This window comes from Nicotiana tomentosiformis, chromosome 6 (assembly GCF_000390325.3).
Source record: "Nicotiana tomentosiformis chromosome 6, ASM39032v3, whole genome shotgun sequence".
NCBI lineage: Eukaryota > Viridiplantae > Streptophyta > Magnoliopsida > Solanales > Solanaceae > Nicotiana > Nicotiana tomentosiformis.
Window position 1 is genome coordinate 58,396,558 of NC_090817.1, and position 23,057 is coordinate 58,419,614.

A 23,057-nucleotide genomic window follows, 5' to 3' on the forward strand; every position below is an offset into this window, starting at 1 on the left:
TCATGCCAAAATGACCTACGAACCTTCAAATCAAAATCCGAACATACACCTAAGTCCAAAATCATAGTACGAAGCTATCAGAACCATAAAAACTCCATTCTGGAGTCGTCTACACAAAACTCAAATTTCGGTCAACTCTTTCAACTTAAGCTTCCAACTTTGGGACTAAGTGTCCCATTTCACTCCGAACCTTAATCGGAACCAAACCAACTATCCCAGTAAGTCATTTAACCACAATATAACATAGAGGAGGCCATAAATAGGGGAACAAGGCTAAAATACTCAAAATAACCGACCGGGTCATTACAATAAGAATTTCTTTTCTTGGCGAGAAAGTTCCTGAACGGTCCTTGACATTCGAAGGACGCGCGTCTTATCGCATTTTATAACCCAAACATGTGTTGCTCCGTGATTCAGCAAGTATTTTTGCCGGTTTTCAAGGTAATCATGACCATGAGTTTTGTTATCTTTTACTTCTCCACTACTCATTATTTTTACTCTTTACTTTTACTATTTTGACAACTCTTTATCCTTCTCTAAATTTCCTTAAAACCTTTCTACAACATTTGACTTTCTCAGTAAGAACTTCTTCACCGATCTTTTACCACCATGTCTTCTTACATTGCTATCTTCGGAATCACTAGTCTTCTCTTCGGTGGAGGTCCAAAGAAAAATAAAACCAATGAGGTTGACGTCGAGTCTGAACCTCCAACCATAAATACCATCATACCACTTCATCTTTGCACTGCATCTAATCTCCGGGAGCAAAGAGCACCTGCAGATTTCACAAGTGGGAGGTTTTGGCTTGTTCGTAGGCACCTTTCTTCCATTCATCCTTCCAGCATTCCTATTGTGAAGGAGGACTGTAACTGCAACAATATCAAAATCTTTGCTGCAGACGGGGTAGAACGAGTTACCTACTCCAGAGTGGGGTTCATATATGTCTATACATACCCCTTCACTTTGGGTCCCATCATCTTGGGGTCGGGTGAAGGACTTGACCCAATAATCTGAGAGTTCTACCACCGGTACCAAGTCTGCTTGGCACAAGTAGGCCTATCTATATGGCGTATGGTAGCTTGCCTCCATCAGTTGTGCTTTGAGACCGAGGAAACCCTAACTCTTGTGCACATGATGAACCTTTATTCCCCCAAAACTTTCCGCGGGGGTGTGCTAAAACTTAGCGAGCGTGGTCACCATGCCTTTCTCACCAGTGTTGATGATGACAACGATCGTAGGTGGATGGAAAGATTTGTCATCATTGCTACTGAGGTAATCATCCCGACCACAACGCTAGTTGTTCCCGAATCATGGAACCTTTTCCGTAAGTCTTCGTATATTTGTTTTCTTTTCTTCATGCAAAAACTTTCTCCTTAATTGACATTTTATTTTCTTCGTCCCAGCTACCCATTGGAAACCACCACGAGTTCAAGGACTGGCCAATGAGTTCAAAAAATATTAGATATCACTACTCCAGAAACCTGATGATGGAAAGAAATGGCCCACAAATACGGGTGGAGAGTAAAGAACTATGGTAAGCAAAATTCTTTTTTCTTTTAATCTTATCTGTGTAAAAATTTTAAGAACAATTTACTAACTATCATTTTGCTTGTATAGGGCTTACGAGGGGGTTTTGTTATGTGCCCAGACGTCGATTCTCTCGATGTTCCCTAGCAAGCCGAGCGGGTACTACAAAATGCCCTTAATCGGAGCAAGGCTCATGGATCTGCTCGAGCCTCTGGTGAGGATGCCTCCTCCTGGAGTCCCAGTCTAAAAGCAAGAAACGAAAGAGGAAGCGAACCTCCTCGACTGGGGCTTAGGAGAAGAGAGTGAGAAGATCATCAACTGAACCGATCACAGTGGTTATTGATGATGAAGAAGGGACTAATGATGAAGGCGCCCCTCTTCAAAGAACAAAAAGGTCTTCATCAGCTCAACCAGGTGCTCAATTGGTAGAGCTTCAAAATACACCGTCAGAGGAAGTTGAGGCACTCTTGGGGGAAATAGATTTGTTTAAATGGTGATTCCCACTTTCCGATCCCTACCGATGCTCCCGGTCTGAGGAGTTTGACCCCTGACCTTCCTCGGTCACCGACTGCTGAGCCAGCCACAACTGTCGCCTTCTCCGTACCAGCTGCTTCTTCTCCATCTACATCAACAACTTCTTATCCATAGACACCAGCTGTCCTTTCTCCTCCAGCACTGACTGCTTCTCCTCCACTGGCATCAATCAAACAAGTTGGGAATTCCACTCCTCCATAGTCTCCCAACCACGGGAGCTTTGGAAATGATTACTCGACTCCTTCTCAAGATCCTCGTAGAAGGAGAAGTGCCACTCTTTCGGTTTCGAAGGAGTGCCATATTCTCTCCAAGTTGGTGGAGCTTGCCAATTATCTGAAGCCGCTGGCTTCAACAAAAGATTGGAAAAAGATGGACTCCCTTTCGGGGGGAGTGCCTCATAAATAACAACATGCATTGCTCGGTGCAAGTAAGAATCTCACCTTTTTCTACCTTCTTTTAACTTATGTTTCAATGTAATAATCTTGGTGTTATCCCTTTTTCAGGCCATCCTTCTTGGCTCCAAGGGCTTGCAAAGTTTGATTCTGGACAAGCAAGAGCTTGCTTCAGAACGAGATCAACTTTTGGTTGAGAGGAATCAGGTCCCTGAGCGCCTCTCGGTGCTGGAGGGTGAAGTCGCTCAAATGGATGAGCTCATGGGTCGACTGTAGTAGTCTGAACAAGACAGGATGGCTCATAGTCAAGAAGCTGCCCAGCTACACGAGAGCCTTATGGAAGCAAAGGCTAAATGGGCCGAGCTTCACCATACTGTGACTGCTACTGTCGTGCGTGACTTACGTGCCAAAATCGAGGAGGCCTCTACTGCCGAGGAGAGTAGGGCCAAAATGTAAGAGAGACTCAAGAGAGTCATGGAGCAGAATCGACTTTACTCAACCACCAACGTTGAGCTTGATTCCAGAATCAGTGCAATGAAGGCTGAAAATGAAGATCTCCAAGCCAAAATTGATAAGCTCCTAGCAAAACATCAGAACCAAGAAGATTCCCTTGTCTTTGAGAAAACCTACGCCATGTATCATATGAAGAGGAAGACTTGGAGGAGGCCAAAGAAGGCATTGCCAATATCGATGGCTGCATTGCCTAGGCTCAGGGACTGGAGATAACTGCTCGTGAGAACCTTCCTGCTCGGCCCGCTGCATCTGACTTCTCGAATACTAATTTTGAGTATTCGGGATCCGAAGTGGATACTGAAGAAGATGAAGGCTCCGAACCAGCTGCGAAACAACCTTCTTCAACCGGGGGAAATAAAGACCCTTCTGTCCCTTCGGGTTCTGGCAACAAAGATGTATATTTTTTCTTTTACCTTTTGTAATATGCCAAAACATTTTACTAAGTTTGGCATTTTAATTAATAAAGAAACTTTTTGTTTAAGTGTTGTGTAAAAAAATATCCTTTTTACGATTAATTGATAAAGCTTCGGGAATATTTTTTCATCAAATAGCTTTTGATTCCGGGCATAAATACTTCCGGTATCTACCCTTTTCTATGAGGATTATTTCATAAAAGAGGGTCATTATGTTTACGGTTCTGTTGAAGAGGACGTCTCTTGTTCATTACCGCACAAGCATTTGAAGTTTTTGTTAACTCTCAAATGATAAAATAAATTAACTTATCACTCGGACAAGAAATAAGATAAAAACAAAAGAAATTTATTTATTCATTCTATCTTCAAAAGTACACTTACATAAATATTCATTTGCTTAAGTAAATAAAGCTGCCAATACATGTGGCTAACTTGTACGACATATTTCTACAGAGCTGATCATGCAATCCCTGGTCCCGATAAGACATCAATCCCGGTTCTTATAGTCCTCGGTTTTGGTGACACTCTTGGTGCGATATCATGTATTATTCTCCCCCAGTGTTCTAATGCTAAGTACGATAATTCAGACACTGGAAGTCTTGCATTCACAGAAGGCCCTTTCTTCATTTTATACTTTATATTGTTGATTCATCTGTGGAGATAACTTGTGAACGGTTAAATAATGTGTTTGAGTTTTGGGAGGTAAGAGTTGACATCAAACCAAAGATTATTTAACCATCCACAAGTTGTTTGCCACATGAATTTTAGTACCTTGATATTGAAGGTCTTGCCTTTGACGATGATCCTCCCTTCGTAGTATGCTTTATGTCGCTGCCTCATTAAAAACTTTTCCAAAAAAATCCGATTAGGACAAACACTAGTCGAAGGAAAAAAAAGTGCAACACATACTTTTAGTACCAGCAAGGATCTTCAGAAATAATACCTTTTGAGGTGAGTCACATTCCAATTGCTTGACAGCTTGACTCCATCTTGATTTTCCAATTCATATGATCCTTTACCGGTCATAGCTGAAACTCGGTAAGGTCCTTCCCACATTAGTCCCAGCTTTCCATCGTTAACTTCCCGAGTGCTTTGAGTAACCTTCCTTAGAACCAAATCTCCAACTTTGAAATAACAAAGGTTCGCCCTGCGATTGTAGTACCTTTCCATCCTTTGCTTTTGTGCCATAGTCCTTATGTATGCCAGATCCCGGTGCTCCTCAGGTAAATCTAACCTGACTAGCAATGCCTCGTTGTTTGCTTCTTAATTTTCCTGGGAGAACCTTAAGTTTCATTCCCATACTTTCACTGGTATCAAAGCCTCCGAACCATATACAAGCAAAAAAGGGTATTTCACCCGTGCTTGACTTTGCCATGGTCCGATTTGCCCATAGTTCACCCGGTAGCTCATCTGGCCATTTGCACTTGGCATCTTCTAACTTTTTTTTAAGGTTTTGAATAATTACCTTGTTGGTTGACTCCACCTGCCCATTAGCACTCAGGTGGTACAGTGAAGACATAATTCATTTGATCTTTAACCCTTCCAAGAATTTTGTGACTTTTGAACCTATGAACTGTGGCCCGTTGTCACAAGAAATCTCTTTTGGTATTTCAAATTGGCAGATTATGTGATCCCATTAGAAGTCAACCACTTCGTGTTCTCCGATCTTTTGGTAAGGACCTTCTTCAACCCATTTAGTATAATAATCAGTTAAAACCAAAAGAAATCTTACCTTCCCGGACCCTTGTGGTAAATGACCGACTATTTCTATCTCCCATTTCATGAATGGCCAAGGTGACAACATCAAATAAAATAATTCTGCTGGTTAATGCACTAACTGTGTATGACGTTGGCATTTGTCACACTTTTGTAAGAATGTCTTTGCGTCCTGTTCCATCCGGGGCCAATAGTATTCGACCCTGACTAACTTGAGAACCAACGAGTCTGCACCAGAGTGGTTTCTGCAGATTCCTTCATGGACTTCCCTCATCATGTAGTCTGCTTCCGAGGCCCCTAGACATCGAGCCAATGGTCCTTGGAATGACCTCCTGTATAACTATCCATCAACTAGATAGTAACGGGCTGCTTTGGTCCGTAGTGCCCGTGATGCTTTTGGGTACTTGGGTAATTTACCATGTCTGAGATATTCAATGAACTTGTTCCTCCAGTCTCAGATTTAATTGGTTGAACTAACTTCACAATAGCCATCTATATCCAGTACTGAATGGAGCAATTGGACGACCGCAACGGAATCAGATCCTTTCACCTCTTTGGATGAGCCCAAATTAGCCAATGCGTCTGCCTCCACATTTTCACCACTTTGGATGTGGATGATTGACCATTCTCTGAATCGTGTAAGCAATGCTTGAACCTTTTTCAAGTACTATTGCATGCGCCCCTCCTTTGTGTCGAAAATTCTATACACTTGGTATACCACTAGCTGGGAGTCGCATTTTATCTCGATTACCTTGGAACTCAGACCCTAAGCTAGTTCGAGTCCTGCAACCAAAGCCTCGTACTCGCCTTCATTGTTATTTAATGACATAATTCTATTGGCCTGCCTCAAGATTTCCCCGTAAGAGCGAGTAGAACCACTCTGAGACCGGGCCCTTTTATGTTGGAGGCTCCATTCGTAAACAAGGTCCAAACTCCAAATACCGTCCCCGATACTAGCACTGCTTCTTTAGCAGCCAAAGGGCATTAATCCTGGACTGAAGTCAGCCACGAAGTCGGCCAAAACTTATGACTTGATTGCAGTCCAGGGCTTGTACTCTATGTCAAATTCACTAACTTTGAACGCCCATTTAGCCAACCGACCTGACAACTCGGGCTTATGAAGGACATTCGTTAAGGGGAAGGTTGTCACAATGGTTATTGGATGACATTGAATATAAGGCCTAAGCTTTTGAGAGGCAACTACGAGAGCTAAGACCAGTTTTTCGAGTTGCCGATATCATGTCTATGCTTTTGATAGTTTATTACTAATGTAATAAATAGGAAATTGCACACCTTCTTCTTCCCGAACCAACACGACGCTTACCGCTACTTCTAAGACCGCTAGATAAATTAGCAGCTGCATGCCTTCCCCCAATTTTGACAACAATGGAGGGCTGGATAGGTACCGTTTTAGGTTCTTCAGTACATGTTGACATTCTGGTGTCCATACGAAGTCGTTCTTATTTTCAAAAGTTAACAGAAGCGGTGGCATTTCTCCGAGGACCATAAGATGAACCTGCTTAGAGCCGCCAATGTACCGGTCAACCTCTGTACATCTTTTGCACTTGTTAGCTTGCCCGGGATGTCCTTGATGGCTTTGATTTTGTTAGGATTTACCTCGATCCCTCTTTGCAAGAATAGAAACCCCAAGAATTTACTGGAGCCAACCGCGAAGACACACTTCTCCAAGTTAAGCTTCATGTTGTACTTCCTTAGGATGTCGATCGTCTCTCAGAGATGTTTCAGATGATCTCCTGCATTTAAGGACTTAACTAACACGTCATCAATATATATACTTCCTCATCTTACATATCTACTTTTCAAACATCTTATTAACGAGCCTTTAATAAGTGGCTCCAGCATTTTTAAGCCCCAAAGGCATCACATTAATACAATATGTGCCGAAGTGCGTGATGAAAGAAGTTTTTTCTTGATCTTCTAGATTCATCCTAATTTGATTATATCCGGAATAAGCATCAAGAAAACTCATTAACTCGTGCTCGACCGTAGCATCAATCATTTGATCAATGTTCAGCAACATGAATGAGTCTTTGGGGCACACCTTATTTAAATCTTTATAGTCCACACACAACCTAAATTTTTATTCTATTTAGGTACTCCCACTACGTTAGCTAACCATTCTGGGTACTTTACCTCTGGAATAGAACCGGTGTTAAGTAATCAAGTTATCTTTTTGTTAACAAACCTGTACCTGACTTCTGTTATCGGGCGTTTCTTTTGCCTTACCAGTGGGAAGTTTTGATCCAAACTTAGTTTGTGGACCGCTACCTCCAATGGAATACCTGTCATATCTGAGTGCGACCACACAAAGTAGTCAACGTTAACTTTAAGAAAATTTATGAGTTCTAACCTGAGTTCGGGAATTAACCCATTCTCAAATGAAATTTTCTTTTCAAAAATTTCTCGAACAGGGCCACTTGCTAGAGCTCTTCCGCGGTTGATTTGGTTGCATTTGTCTCCTCAAGTACCTGAAAAGATCTTGGTACCTCATATAATTCCGATGACTCCTCATTTCTGTCATCTTCGATTGGGATGGGAGAAGGCATTGGTTCATGTAATTGTTATTTGTTGGATTCTCTATCTTGTTGCTGGAAATGGTTACAACGTTCATCTCGCCTTATCGCTGGTTGGTCTCCTCTTATCTGTTTGATCGCATATGGTGTTAGAAACTTCAACAGTTGATGATAAGTCGAGGGAACAACCTTCATCTCGTGTATCCACACCCTTTCGAGGATCACATTATAGCCCATGTCGCCTTCTACCACTTCGAACAGGGTGGTCTTCATTACTTCTTTGGCATGCGTGGGTGATGTTCCCGGTTAGCTTGTTAAGTTGAAGCCAGCTAGAAGTTTTGTCGATGGATGATGTTCCCGGTTAGCTTCGCTTGCTCCGGAACTCACCATTGTATGATGTTGGCCGAACTCCCTGGATCGACCAAAACACGCTTAATTTTAAAATCTAAGACATTAAGTGAAATTACCGGTGCGTCATTGTGCGGCAAAAAAAGTACATCTGCATCTTCTTTCGTGAAGGTGACATCATCTTTCAAGACTTTTCGGATCCTCTTGCCATGAGTCACTGTTATTTTTATCTTTTTTGCTGCCGAAAATGTCACCCCATTGACCTCGCTTCCTCCGAAGATCATGTTGATTGTCATACGAGGTGACCCTGGTACTGTCTTTGATGGCTCCACATTATCCCGGCTTCTACCATAATTGTTTTTGGTGCGGTCACTTAAGAACTCTCTAAGATGGCCATTCTTCAACAATGTCGCCACCTCCTCGCAAAGATGTCGGCAGTCCCCAGTTCTATGGATGTGAGTCCCATGTAATTCACACCACAAATTAGGATTCCTTTGGCTAGGATCCAGTCAAATTGGTTTAAGAAACCATGGTTCTTTGATATTCCTCATTGCTGACACTAATTTTACCAGGCTGATGTTAAACATTTAATCTGATAACCTGGGATATAAGGGATCTCGGGAACCTGGCACCTCTTTCTCTTGCAACGATCTGTCATTCCGTCCACGATCCGTCCTTCCGTCAGAAGTAAACCTATCCGATGACTGAAATCCTTTATTGCTACGCCCATCAGTCCCCTCGTACGGTAGAAAATGACCCCTAGAGGACCTCTGATCTGCATTAAAGTCATTTTTAAACTTATCCTGATTTTTATCGTGACCTCGTCCCTTGGATGACACCGAAGAGCCAAGTTGACCATTTTCTATCCTTATCTTCGACTCGTAGCGATTATGTACATCCTCCCATGTGGTTGCCAGAAACTCGAGCAAGCTTTCCTTTAGTTATCGGGAGGCATCAGAACTCAGTGGATTTAGACCGTTCGTGAATGCCTCCACTGCCATTCATCTGAAATTGCTGGTAACAACATCCTTTCCTTTTGGAACAGGATCACGAGTTCTCGCAGCAACTCAGATTCTCTTTGCGAAATTCTGAATATATCTACCTTTCTGGCCTGGACCTTATTTTCTCTAGTATGAGATTTGATAAACGAATTTGCAAGCCAAATGAATCGATTGAATGCTCGGGTAAGAGAGAATAGCATGTCAGGGCTCCCTTTGTGAGGGTTTTGCCGAATGTTTTCAACAAAACCAACTTGATCTCATGCTGATCCAAGTCGATTCCTTTCTCTGCTGTGGTGTAGGTCGTGATGTGCTCCTGCAGATCCGAGTTCCTATCATACATTGGTATATATGGCATTTTAAACCTCTTCGGAATAAACTCTGGTTCCACACTTGGTTTAAATGGAAACTGAGTGTACAATTTTGAATCTGGACCCTTTAACAATGGCGGCGCACCTAGTATCTTATTCTAAATCCACTACTGGCCCCTCAGGCTTCATCGTAACCGACTTCTCCCCTTGGGGTGTTGTTATCGGTTCTCTGAGCCGTTTGATTTATGGGAACACTGGGAGGAAACATGCCCCTTCAATTCGCATTATTGGAAGCACGAAACAATGCTTGTTTTAATTCCGTCATCACTCGATCTTGACTTGAGAGGTGATCCATGATTTCTCTTTGCTGTTTTCTTAAGAGTGTGACCATTTCAATAATGTGTTTATCCTCTGCATCATCAGGAGTTGGGCCCCGCACATGCCGAGGGTACTGACCTTCATGAATCGGGATTGTTTTATTCCATTCGTTCCGAGTCTCGCTGGGAAGCCTCTTCCCATTTATCGTGTGCTCCAACGTTGTAAGCGTTGTTGACATCATTAGCTGCCATATCTGATTTTTACTATGGAAAGAGTCAAAACTTTGTTAGTAACAAACGAATGGATCAAATAAATTACGTAGTTGTCTATGCCCTACAGTGGGCACCAAACTGTTTACTCGTAAATGGTACAATTGAATTTATAGCATGGTTTATAGACAAACAAATTGATTTGATCCAAAACGATAAATAAATAAGAACAAAAATAAGATTAACGACTGAAATTGAAGGAGATAACAAGCCCGACTCAGAACTTAGGCTTTCCGAAGACAAAAGTAAATGCAATTGTTCAGGTGTTCAAATTAAGCGTAACAAGATAATAGATTATAACTTTCGTGTGCAGAGTGTTTCATGTCCCTACAATGGCTGTTAACCCTACTATTTATAGCCCTATTTAGGGGGACAAGATCCTAAAATCAAGCTACTCTTGAATGAGAATAAAATCGCCGTTGATGGGTGGATAATGGTTGGCTTTAAATGCAGATATTCTCTGTAACGATTGTCTAATGAATGTTACCCGATGACAATGCTTCAAATCTTTGCTATCGGTTGTTCTGTCTTCAGGGCTTGTTCAGTGTTGATTACTTGCTGCTTGCAATAGGTGGCAGCTGTTTGCTGACTCACATCCCATCTGTCTTCAATGCCACATGTCACTCCGTCATTCGCCCAGTCGTCATCAACCAGTTTTACCCCATACACAATAGGCAATTGAAGAGTAAACATTATCTGTGCAAATTAGAGAACATCTTCTGCACTGGTTGCAACTTTTGTATTGGACATAAATTTCTTTCTTGGTAATTTTTTTTTGGTTGAAGGAAAATATTTTATTGATAGTACTAGAGCGTTACAGTAGAACTATTAACTACTTGTTCACTATCATAGATAGTGGGTACACAAAGGTTTCCATGACTTGCAAACTTATTACACATAGACACCAACACTATTATATTAGTGGCTAAACCCCTGTTGTCTGCTTGAACTATTGTCAACACAGTTTCTGGGGAAGTTGCCATGACAGACAGATATTCACTCATCGCTTGCTTGGATCCTTCCTTAGCCAAAACATGCGCTACTTTGTTTTCTTGTCGAAAGCTATGCCGGATTATTTGACTCCCCAATCTCCTCAATTGGCACCTGCAAGAATCAATAATAGTTTGATAAGTAGGGTACTTTTGCTCCAAAATTTCTATAGCTTCTATGGAGTCAGTTTCAATTTCGATGGGGGTTAATTGGTGTATAGCTCCCAGCTGTAGTCCTTATTCCAGTGCCATTAGTTCCATATGGATGTGACTGAGAGCGTATATGTTATTGGAATATCCTAGGACCCAGTCATCATTGGAATTCATGATGACACCTCCAATACCACTAAACCGCTTTATCCAAGAAGGAGCCATCAATATTTAATTTGTAGTAGCTTGGAGCTGGTGGTATCCACTTGACTTGAACAGATTTTATTAGGTATGGGCATCACTATTGGCCTCGTATTGTACTTATGTTCCATAGACCGCATAAATACTAGTCATGTGCGAAGGAACATAGAAGTATTATTAAAAATATTATGATTAAGATTTATCCAAATGTGACATAACGCAAAGGGAAGGAACTCGAACCAATTTAGGGAGTGATTTTGTAGAGGAAGATTGGTGTCCTTCATTAGTTGTCGCTAGTGGTATTGATGAAAAGGGAGAGCATTAGTATTCAGGCTAAGGTCTAGCTAGAATTTCTTTGCTATGTGGCATTCAAGAAAGATATGATTAATAGTCTCCTCTATGGAGTTGCAAATGGCACACTTTGGGTCTATGTTGATTCTTATGTGGTTTAAATATATATTTGAAGGCAACCTATTATAAGAGCATTGCCAAAGATTTTTTTTTTATATCTTATTTAGGGTGTTAAAGAGTCCATATCCAATTAAAATTGTAGCTGCTCTAAGGAGTTGGGTCTAAGAGAGTCTAGACTGAATTTATAGAAAAGATGTCGTTTGCGTTGATGAGGGTATCTTTCCTGTTGTGGATCCGGGAGATGGATGTGGCTTTATTAATAACTTCATATGGGAGTTATATAGAAATGTTTTACCAATCCTAGTGGTGGCCATCCCATATGTGGGATAATATAAGTCCAATATCCCCCTGATTCAGTGGCCCTTGGATACTGGATCTAAGGGGTGGTGTGTTAGGGATCCATCTAGTGTTCCATAAATCTATATTAGTCCCTGATCCAGGGTCCCATGCAATTGCATTAGAGTAAATTTTCCCTCTCTTCAATTTATTTTTCCAAATGAAAGAGTGGGATGATGGACTATTTTTCAATCCATATTTATTAATTAAGGTTTGAGCACATAGAGAGTTATGTTGGGAGAATAGCCTCCAAGAGAGGCTGGTAAGGAGAGTAAAATTATTTTCATGGGCTTTGCGTAGCCCCAAGCCACCTTGAACTTTAGAAAGCGTAAGTGTATCCTAACTTACATAGTAATTTTTTTTACTTTGGGGTGTGGTACCTCAAATAAAGTCTCATTGGATTTTGTCAATACCACGACAAGCTTTCTGGGGTAGGTGAAAATATTGCGTGGCATATGATGGAATGGAAATAAGAATAGATTTTGCAAGAGTAAGACGGCCACCTAGTTTTGGGAAGTTTGATTTCCAGCTTGCAAGCTTACTTTTCATATTATCGAGAATGTATTAAAATTCAGAAGGTTTTGGCTTATGGTTCAGGATAGGAAAGCCAATGTATTTGCCGAAATTATCCGAATCCTTTGTGTTAAAAATGTGATGAACTGAATCGCAGATATTATGCCATATTTGAAGAAGATCACTTTGGATTTATTGAGATTTATTCTTTAGCCTGATAGATGAAAAAAATAGTTTAGGTAATGATGAATAGAGTATATGAATTTTATGTTAGCTTTAGAGATTAGGGTAAGATCATCCGCGAAAAATAAATGCAAAAATTGAAGGTCCTTTTTACTAAGTATAAAAGGGTCCCAATTTTTGAGAACTACTTGGTGGTTGATATATGTGGAGAGGATCTTCATACACAAGATGAATATGTATGGGGACATAGGGTCTCCTTGATAGATACACCGTGACGGAGAAAAATAGTTAGTTTTAGTACCATTAATAAGGATAGCAATGTTACTAGTACTAATGCAGTTCATAATGTGATTTGTGATCTTTGGAGGAAATTTAAAGAATAGAAGGGCATGATAAACAAAGGACCACTCTATATGAGCAAATGATTTCTCCAAATCGATTTTGAGCATGAACTTACCCGTAACCCCTTTAGATTTATTAATATGGTTCAAAATTTCCCGAATGAGAATAGTTTTGTCACATGTAAGTCGACTCTTTAGGAACCTAGCTTGAAAGGTTCCAATGAGATCAAGTAAAAAGAGCTTAATACAATTCACTATGATTTTTGTTATAACCTTATAGATTGTGTTACACAGACTATAGGTCTTAAATTTCTAAGGTTATTGGCATTTTGAAATTTGGGGATGAGGAAAAGGAATGTATTGTTAAGGGAGTCCAAGACTTTTTGAGTATTGAAGATGTGGTTGCAAAGCTTAAGGACTGAGTTCCCTACTATGCGCTAATATTTTTGATAGAAGAACGAACGCAAACCATCTGGCCCAGGTTCCTTGAAAAGTTTGAATGAGAACAAGGCTTGGATAACCTCTTGATCATGAAAAGGTTTATATAGGGAGGAGAGATCTAGGTTGTGATAACTAGTGGGGTGGAAAGAATATTTTCCCAATTAGTTGAAGAATGGTCAATAGTATATATGTTCTGGAAATATTGAAGGGTATGATTTTCTAGTATTTCATGATCAATAATCCATTCACCTTGCTTATCTTTGAAAAAGGAATTTTTTTCCTTTCTTCTTCTATTAATAACGGACAAATGATAGAACTTAGTGTTAGCATCACCATCATTTAGCCAATTGATTCTAGATCAAAATTTTCAGAAATCTTCCTCAACCCAAAGGATATTGTTATATTCTAAGATTAGGTTTCTTTCTAAGGATTGGAGGAAAGTGCTTGTAGAATAAGAGTTGGAGTGTTGGATGCCCTCCAGTCTAGCCAGTAATCTTTTTTTTTATAGAAAATGTTACCAAATGTGTGCCTACTCCAGGTGGAGATGCTAAGCTAGAAGTATTTAATAGCTTTAGAGAGATCCCTATGTTTCCAACTCTCCTGCACAATATTGCCAAACTCCAGATGGGAACACCAAAAGGTTTATAAGCGAAAAGGTCCATTAATGGGTGGTCTAGTGATATTTGTAGTTTTAACTAAAAGAGGATTATGGTCATAACATGTTTTCAAGAGGTGGGTGATGGAAACATTGGGGTAAGTCTCTAGCCAATCCTCTTTAGCAAAATATCCATCAAGACATTCTAGGATTAAGCCATTATTTCTATTTTGATATTAAACCAAGTGTAACGACTGCCCTTAAAGCCTAGATCGATTAAATTGCAATAATTAATAGAAGACCAAAACCTAATAGATCTAGTTCGATTTATCAATCTACCTCCAAAGTTTTCTTCTTGACTTAAAAATATCATTAAAGTCGCCAGCAACAAACCAATGCGCATTGTAGTTGTGTGATAGATTTTCCAAACTATCCCAAAGTAATCTACACCTGTCAAATTTAGTACCAGCATAAATGATGCTAAATAACCAAGACTTATGGTTAGGATTTACCTGAATCATTGCATGCAGTTCTTGCTCAGATTGCCTAAGATAGGTAACAATAACCATGCTACTGACCCACATGAGAACTATGCCAACTGCTCTACCATGCGTGGTTTCCTCCAACATGTAATCAAAGTGGATCTCATCCCTAAGACCTACATAGCTCTCCATTTTTTTTTCAATTAGAACTACCATGCAAGGGGTATGGATGTAAACTAGTTCTCTAAATATTCTCTTAAAGGTGTCATTATTAGCACCTCTTGTGTTCTAGACGATAAAGCTTGTATGCCTATTCATGGGGACAATTTGGTTGTGTGGGTAGAGAGTGACTTGGTTCTACTTCAGAGAGAACTGGCTTCCCCTCAAGGTCGGGGTCAGCAACACATCATATTTCGCTGCTGCTTTTCTCAATGCTGGTCGTAGGTCGAAGAAGCACTTCGTCAGAGCTATTGGGCATTTGAGGATGTATTTTTTGTCCTCTTTCTCCGGGAACAACATAAGGGTTGCATCTGTGAGATTTGATATTTTTGTGAATGAGCCCTTGGGTAGAGGTATATCCATGACCTCCTCCTCCATCTCTATTTCTTCTTATTGTTGAGAAAATGGGGCTGCTGGACCATAGACTTGTTATGGCTGCCATGGAAAAAAGAGTGGGTTAGCATTGATTGCCTGCAGTGGTGGAAAAAGGGGAGATCATAGATTTAGTTCATTTTGAGTAAGGATTGAAATTTACTGGAAGGTTCCAGTGATGGTGTATGTTGGGGTACAGAGCTGGGGCAACCACTGGGGCTAGAGGATCTAACACATTGGCCAACCACACATGGTTTATGTAGTTGTCCATTGCTAGTCTCCTATTATCATCTCTGCTAGGTTTGGGTTCTACATAATTGATCAGAACTTCCCTGCCACTGATGTCCATTGTGAAGAACACAACATGACCTTGTGACCCTTGTTCGATCAATGAGAGTGGTTGCTGAAGTGGATGGGGTGGTTGAGCTGCATACACCAACTGGTGCCGTGCTAGCTAGAGAGGTAGGGTGGTAAGTTGTTCATTAGAGTCACCGGTGATCCTTATTGGTATGGGAATGTAAGTAATGGAGTCCTTCTGCTTAAGGGCAACAAAGGTCTTGGAATTATGTTGGTTAAGAGGTAGGTTAATAAGAGAAGTAGTAGAAGTGTGTAGGATGAAAGCTAATGATTGTGTATCCTTATATTGGGATTTAATCCGCATGGTATTGGAGGAACTTTGCATGGGAGAATAGGTAGTAAGATTTGTTGGTTCTATTTACATGGCCACTTGGTCAACCTCAATCGCTAGGTGTGAGGGTGGTAGAGGAATAATGTTTAGATTTATACGACTCGGCCGTCATTTTGTATATTGTAACCATGTTCCCCTATTTATTGCCTCTTCTATGTTCATTTATGGTTATGCGACTTGCCTGGGTGATTGGATTGGTGTCAGGAAGGTTTCAGAGTAAATTGAAACACTTAGTTAGTCCCAAGGTTGGCAGCTTAAGTTGAAAGAGTTGACTAGAGTTTGACTTGTATGTAGATGACTCCAGAATAGAGTTTTAATGGTTCCAATAGCTTTGTACAGTGATTTTAGACTTAGGTGTATGGCCATATGTTGATTTGGAGGTCCGTAGCTTATTTTGGTTTGAATTGGCGAAAGTTGAAAAGTTGAAGGTTTGGAAGGTTGATAGGTTTGACCAAGCATTGACTTTATTGATATCGGGTTCAGATTATGATTCTGGGTGTTGGTATAGGTTCTTTGTGTCATTTGGGACTTGCTTGCAAAATTTGAGATTATTCGGAGTTGCTTAGGCTTGTTCGGTGCAAGTTTTGAATTTGGAAATGTTCATTAGTTCATTATGCTTGAATTGGGGTGTGATTCATAGTTTTGATATTATTTGGAGTTATTTAAATCCTCGAGTAGGTTCATATTGTGTTTTGGGATTTGTTGGTATGTTTGGACGGGGTTCCAGGGGGTCCCAGGTGTGTTTCAGGTTGAGTTCGGACCAATTGGAGGCTTTGAGGAATGGTTGAAATCTGCTAAGGTCTGGTGCTTTCGCACCTACGATGTTTGGGCCGCAGGTGCAGCGCCACAGAAGGTGCTGGTGGGCCGTACGTGCGGCACCGTAGAAGCAGTTGGTGGGCAGCATATGCGAGGTTTGGCTTGGGGAGCTAGGTCCTCAGGTGCGGACATGGTAGCGCAGATGCACAATAGTTGAAGCAAAAAATATCTGCAGAAGCGGATTTGAGCTATTTGAGAAGTAACCGCAGGTGCGGCGCATTGTCCAAGAAGAGGAAGAGCATGTGCACATTTTGGTCCGTAGAAATAAAAGTGTAGGTACGCATTTTGGTCCGCAAAAGCAGAAATCCTGGACTTAAGTGAAGGCAACATTTGCTATGATTTTTTCGTAGATGCGGAGTCGCAAATGCAACTGCTGGGCCGCAGAAGCGAAAAGCCTGGGTAGATTATAAGCTTGGTCGAGGGTCTTATTCCATTTATCATAATTTGAGTTAGAGAGCTCGGTGTTGGATAATTTTGGAGGAGATTTTCACGAGTTGGTTTGGGATTGGAGCTGTCCGGAGTTGTATTTGTGCGAGAAGGGCTTATTAGTGGTTTGACTTAGCTTGTTTAAGGTAAGTATCTTTCCTAAGTTTGTGTGGCAGAACTACGCCTTAGGATTTGGGTTGATTTTACTATTTGAACTATGTGAAAGACGTGTACATGAGATGACAATTGTGTACACAGACTTATATGTGAAAATTGATCGGTTTAGACTCTTAGGTTACTTATAACCATTTCATTGAAGTTGTTTTTACTTGCTCTATCTTTCTTTTTTAAGCTTAATCTTACAAGGTTTAATTGAAGTTGTTATTACATGATCTAGTTTCCATTGTCGAGGTCACCCTTATATGCATTTATTAGTAGTTGTTTCTACATGCTATTCTTTCTATTATTGAGTTATTCTCATGCATTTAGTCAAAGTTGCTATTTCATGCTATCTCTTTCATTGTTAATCTTATGCTATACATTAGAATTTGAAGTTGCCATTTCATGGAAATACATTCATTGTTGAGTTATTGAAGTTGTAATTGTTGAAACCTATTAACACATTTGTGGTTGAAATTGTTGGTTATTGGAATACCTTTCTTTGTTGAGTTATTTCTCGTTCATATGTTATTGAGATTTTTATACACATTGTGGTTAAGTCGTGGGCTATGTGTTATGGTGACATTGGTATTATTGATTTTTGGCAATGTTGTGGCATATGGGCACATGTGGTGCGAGTTTATTATTATGTTGTGATATTGCTGCGCAAGCGGCGGTATAAGGGTGGGTATTGATGCACATGCTGTGATATAAGATGAGATTTATACACGTATTGCTAGTTAGGAAATTACTTGAAGCCACGCGGTGAGATGAGGGGGCTAAACGCGTGTAGCTATTTCTGGAAAAATATTTTTAAAATAAATGTAAGGCTCTCGCGGCGATATAAGGGAGAATGTGAGTGTGACTTGTGAATTGCGAATATGAGGTGTGGTACCTCGGTTGTGATTCTTGTTATACATTCTATGTTGAAAAGGCTTGTTGATTTGAATGGTTATTGTTTTTCCTTCATTTGTATTACTTGTATTTTTACTGTATTTGATCAACTTGTTGTTCTTATCATATGTTCATTCTTTGTTGTCCTTTACTACCTTAATTTTTGTGGTTAGCCTTATATCATCGTACTGTTTTGTTCTCATTTATTTCTTTGCTTCTCGTTGTTAGATTATATCAATATTTTGCACAGATTTCTATGTCTAGTAGGTGTCATGACCTGGCCTCGTCACTACACTAACGAGGTTAGTCTTGTTTTACTGGGTACCGTTGTGGTGTACTCATACTATATTTTTGCATATTTTTGTGCAGATCCAGGTACTTCTGCTCATACCGGACGCCAGTGAGTTGACCTAGATATTTCGGAGACTTCAAGGTATGCCCACTTGACACTCGCAGGCCTCGGAGTTACCTTCATTCTATTGCTTTTACGTTTATCTTCATATCAATTAGTGTTGTATTTAAATATTACTAGTATATTTACTTTAGAGCTTATGACTCAGTTCCAACGATTTTGGGAATTTCTTGACTGTTGTTCCGTTTTGGCTTATTATGACATTTTATCAGTTTAATTTACTATCTTAGTTGTTATTTCTGCTAATCCTTAATGAGTGTTAGGCTTACCTAGTCGACATCCTAAGGTAAAAATTTGAGGTCGTGATAAGTTGGTACTAGAGCTCTAGGTACATAGGTGCTACTAGCTATACGAAGTTTAGTAGAGTCTTGCGGATTGGTATGGAGACGTCTTTACTTATCTTCAAGAGGCTACAGAACCATTAGGAAATTTCACTTCTTTGATTTCTTATCGTGCAGATTTGTTGATTTCGAAATCTGAGTCTTTGTCTTTCTATTCTCTCATAGATGGCAAGAACACACACTGCTGGATCTGATGATCAGACACCCGCGCCCCCTGCTAGAGCTACGAGAGGTCGAGGCTGAGGTAGAGGCCAAGGAGGGGCACATGCTGCAGCCAGAGCGCCTACCCGAGTAGAGACTGTGGAGTCACCAATAGCTCCGGTTGGGCAACAGGAACCCGAGGCGCCTACTGCTACCTTTGGATCCAGGAGACCCTAGCACACTTCTTGAGCATGTTCAGTACTTTAGCTCCGGTACGATTGATCCCCATTGCACATACTACATCTCAGGCTGGGGGAAGAGCTCAGACTCCCGTGGCCTGTACTCCAAAGCAGCGAGTCCATATTGATCAGGTTCCGGTACTTATGCCAGCACAACCTGTTATTCCGATTCAGCGTGAGGTCAAACCAGAGGCATTTGAGGAGAAGCAGATGAGACTTGAGAGGTTTAATAAGTATGACCCTCCTACTTTCAATGGCACAATTACTGAGGATGCTCAGGGATTTCTGGACAAGTGCCGCCATATTCTCTGCACCATAGGCATTGTGGAGGATAGCAGAGTTGCCTTTACTACATATCAACTGTCAAGAGCAGCATATAGGTTATGGCAGGTTTATGATGAGGGTAGTCCAGTTGATGCAGAGTCACTTACCTAGGCTCAGTTTTCAGATATGTTTTTGAGGGAGTTTGTTTCCCATCCTCTCCGGGATGCCCGCCGCATAGAGTTTGAGCAGCCGCGTTGGGGGACTATGACAATGTCGAGCATACACCTGCTTTGGTTTCTACAGTTAGAGAGCGAGTTCGTAGATTTATCAATGGGCTTAATTATGGTCTTAGATTTAGCATGGCTCGGGAGTTGGAGATGGATACTCTGTTTTATCTTATTGTAGATATCGCTCGGAGGATAGAGCATATGCAGGGTCTGGAAGAGGGAGGATAGGGAGGCCAAAAGGCCTCAAGATTCTCGAGGATTTAGCGGTGCCTGCACTGTAGTTTCAGCTCGTCATGGAAGAGGTTATGTGAGCCGACCAGTTCATTCTGCACTTCCAGCCACTCATAGTGCTCTGACTTTTCTGAGGTCTCAGATCGCCCATTATGCACAGCCACTTTCCAGTGCACCTTCTGCACGGGGTGCCTTCAGCGATCAGTCTAGCCGACGAGGTCAGGTTCCATTTCAGCAGCCATACCCACAGAGTGGTTGTTTCGAGTGTGAAGATACCAGGCATATGGTGAGGGACTATCCCAGATTTAGGAGGGGTGCAACTCCATAGGCTACACAGGCTCCAGAGGGCTAACACACTATGGTTGTTGCTCCACCTGCACCGCTATCTAAGAATGGAGGTCAGGCGGGTAGAGGTCTCCCTAGAGGGGGAGGCCAAGCTCGTTTCTATGCTTTTTCGAGTAGGAAGGAGGCGGTCACATAAGATGGTGTCATCACATATATTGTTCCGGTCTGTCATAGGGATGGATCACTCTTATTTGATTTGAGTTCCACTTATTCATATGTGTCATCTTACATTGCTTCATATTTGGATATATCTCATGATTCTTTGAGTGCTTCTGTATATGTGTCAATGCCTGTGAGAGATTCTATTATTGTAGACCATTTTTATCGGTCGTGTTTGGTCACTATCGGTGGTTATGAGACCAGAGTTGATCTTCTACTACTCAGTATGGTGAACTTTGACATGATCTTGGGCATGTATTGGTTCTCCCCCTATCATGCTATTCTGGATTGTTCCACCAAGACCGTGACATTGGCTATGCCAGGGTTGCCGTGGTTGGAGTGGAGCGGTACATTGAATTATATTTCTAGCAGGGTGGTGTCCTTTCTAAAGGCACAACGAGTGGTGAGAAGGTGTGTGAAGCATATATAACCTTTGTGAGGGATGTTAGTGCTGATAATCCTATCGTTAAGCGAGTTTCGGTAGTGAATGATTTCCCAGATGTGTTTCTAGCAGACCTATCGGGCATGCCGCGCGAAAGGGATATCGAGTTTTGTATTGACATGGTACCGGGCATTTAGCCAATTTCTATTCCACCATATCGTATGTCACCAGTGGAGTTGAAAAAATTAAAGGAACAACTTTAGGAGTGGCTTGATAAGGGTTTCCTTTGAACAAGTGTCTCGCCTTGGGGTGCTCCAATTCTATTTGTGAAGAAGAAAGACGACTCTATGAGGATGTGTTTTAGTTATAGGAAACTGAACAAGGTTATAGTCAGGACCAAGTACCCACTACCGCGTATTAGTTATCTATTAGACCAACTTCATGGTGCTCGGGTATTCTCAAAGATTGATATTAGATTGGGGTACCATCAGTTGAAGATTCGAGATTCAGATATTTCGAAGACTGCTTTCAGGACTCGCTATGGTCACTATGAGTTTTTGGTGATGTCTTTTGGGCTGACCAATGCCCCATAGCCTTTATGCACTTGATGAACAGTGTATTCTAGCCATATCATGATTTTTTTATCATCATGTTCATTGACCACAGATTGGTATACTCTCGCAGCCTGGAGGATCATGAGCAACACTTGAGGATCATGCTCCAGACCTTGAGGGAGAATAAGTTATATGCAAAATTCTTCAAGTATGAGTTTGGCTTGATTCGGTGGTATTTTTGGACCATGTGGTGTCTAGTGAGGGGATTAAGTTGGATCCGAAAAAGGTGGAGGCAGTTTAGAGTTGGCCCAGGCCGCCTTCTGCTACTGAGATCCGTAGTTTTCTAGGCTTGGCCGGATATTATCGCCATTTTGTAGAGGGATTTTCATCCATCGCAGCTCCTTTGACCAGATTGACTCAGAAGGATGCCCCATTCAGGTGGTTTGATGAGTGCGAGGAGAGCTTTCGTAAGCTCAAGACTGCCTTGACCACAACTTTAATTCTAGTTTTTCCTTCAGCATTGGGTTCATATACAATTTATTATGATGCTTTGTGGATTAGCATTGGGTGTGTCTTGATGCAAGAGGGTAGGGTGATTGCTTATGCTTCGCGTTAGTTGAAGCCCCATGAGAAGAACTATCCAGTACATTATTTAGAGTTGGCAGCCATTGTTCACGCATTGAAAATTTAGAGGCACTATCTCTACGGCGTGTCTTGTGAGGTATTCACAAATCATCAAAGTCTACAACACTTAGTAAAAGGATATGAACTTGAGGCAGCAGAGGTGGTTAGAGCTATTAAAGGACTATGATATCGCCATTCTTTATCATCCTGGGAAGGCCAATATGGTGGCTGATGCCTTGAGTAGGAAGGCTGAGAGTATCGGTAGCCTTGCATATATTTTAGTTGGAAAGAGACCATTAGCATTGAATGTTCAGGCTTTGGCCAATTGCTTCGTGAGGTTGGATATTTCGGAGCCTAGGTGGGTTCCTGCTTGTGTGGTTTATCGGTCTTCTTTGTATGAGCGCATCAAGGCGCGTCACTATGATGACCCCTTTTTGCTTGTGCTTAAGGACAAGGTGCAACATGGGGATTCCAAGGAGGTTTCTATGGGAGATTATGGGGTGTTGCGTATGCGGTGCCGGATTTATGTGCCCAATGTGGATGGTTTGCGTGAGTTAGTTCTTGAGAAGGCCCACAGTTCGCGGTATTCCATTCATCCGCATGCCGCGAAGATGTACCAGGATTTGAGGCAGCACTACTGGTGGAGAAGAATGAAGAAAGATATTGTGGAGTATGTGGCTTAGTGTTTGAACTGTCAACAGGTGAAGTGCAAGCATCAAAGGCCGGGCGATTTGCTTCAGAGACTTGATATTCCAGAGTGGAAGTAAGAGTGTATCACCATGGATTTCGTTGTTAGACTCCCTTAGACCTTGAAGAAATTTGACGCAGTGTGGGTTATTGCGGATAGACTGACCAAGTCTGCACACTTCATTCTGGTTGTTACTACCTACTCTTCAGAGCAACTGGCTCAGATATATATCTGTGAGATTATTTGTCTTTATTGTGTGCCGGTGCCTATTATCTCTGATCGAGGCACGTAGTTCACATCGCACTTCTAGAGAGCCATGCAGCATGAGTTAAGCACACAAGTCAAATTGAATACGATATTT

General features: G+C 41.3%; 1 protein-coding gene across 1 annotated transcript; it reads left to right on the forward strand.

Annotated features, from left to right (window-relative positions):
* The first annotated feature begins 22,148 nt into the window (after positions 1-22,148).
* Positions 22,149-22,775, forward strand: LOC138894053 (uncharacterized). Its single transcript, XM_070178727.1, has 2 exons — positions 22,149-22,487; positions 22,710-22,775. Exons 1-2 carry the CDS (start codon positions 22,149-22,151, stop codon positions 22,773-22,775), a joined length of 405 nt encoding a protein of 134 aa, XP_070034828.1.
* The last annotated feature ends 282 nt before the right edge of the window (positions 22,776-23,057 follow it).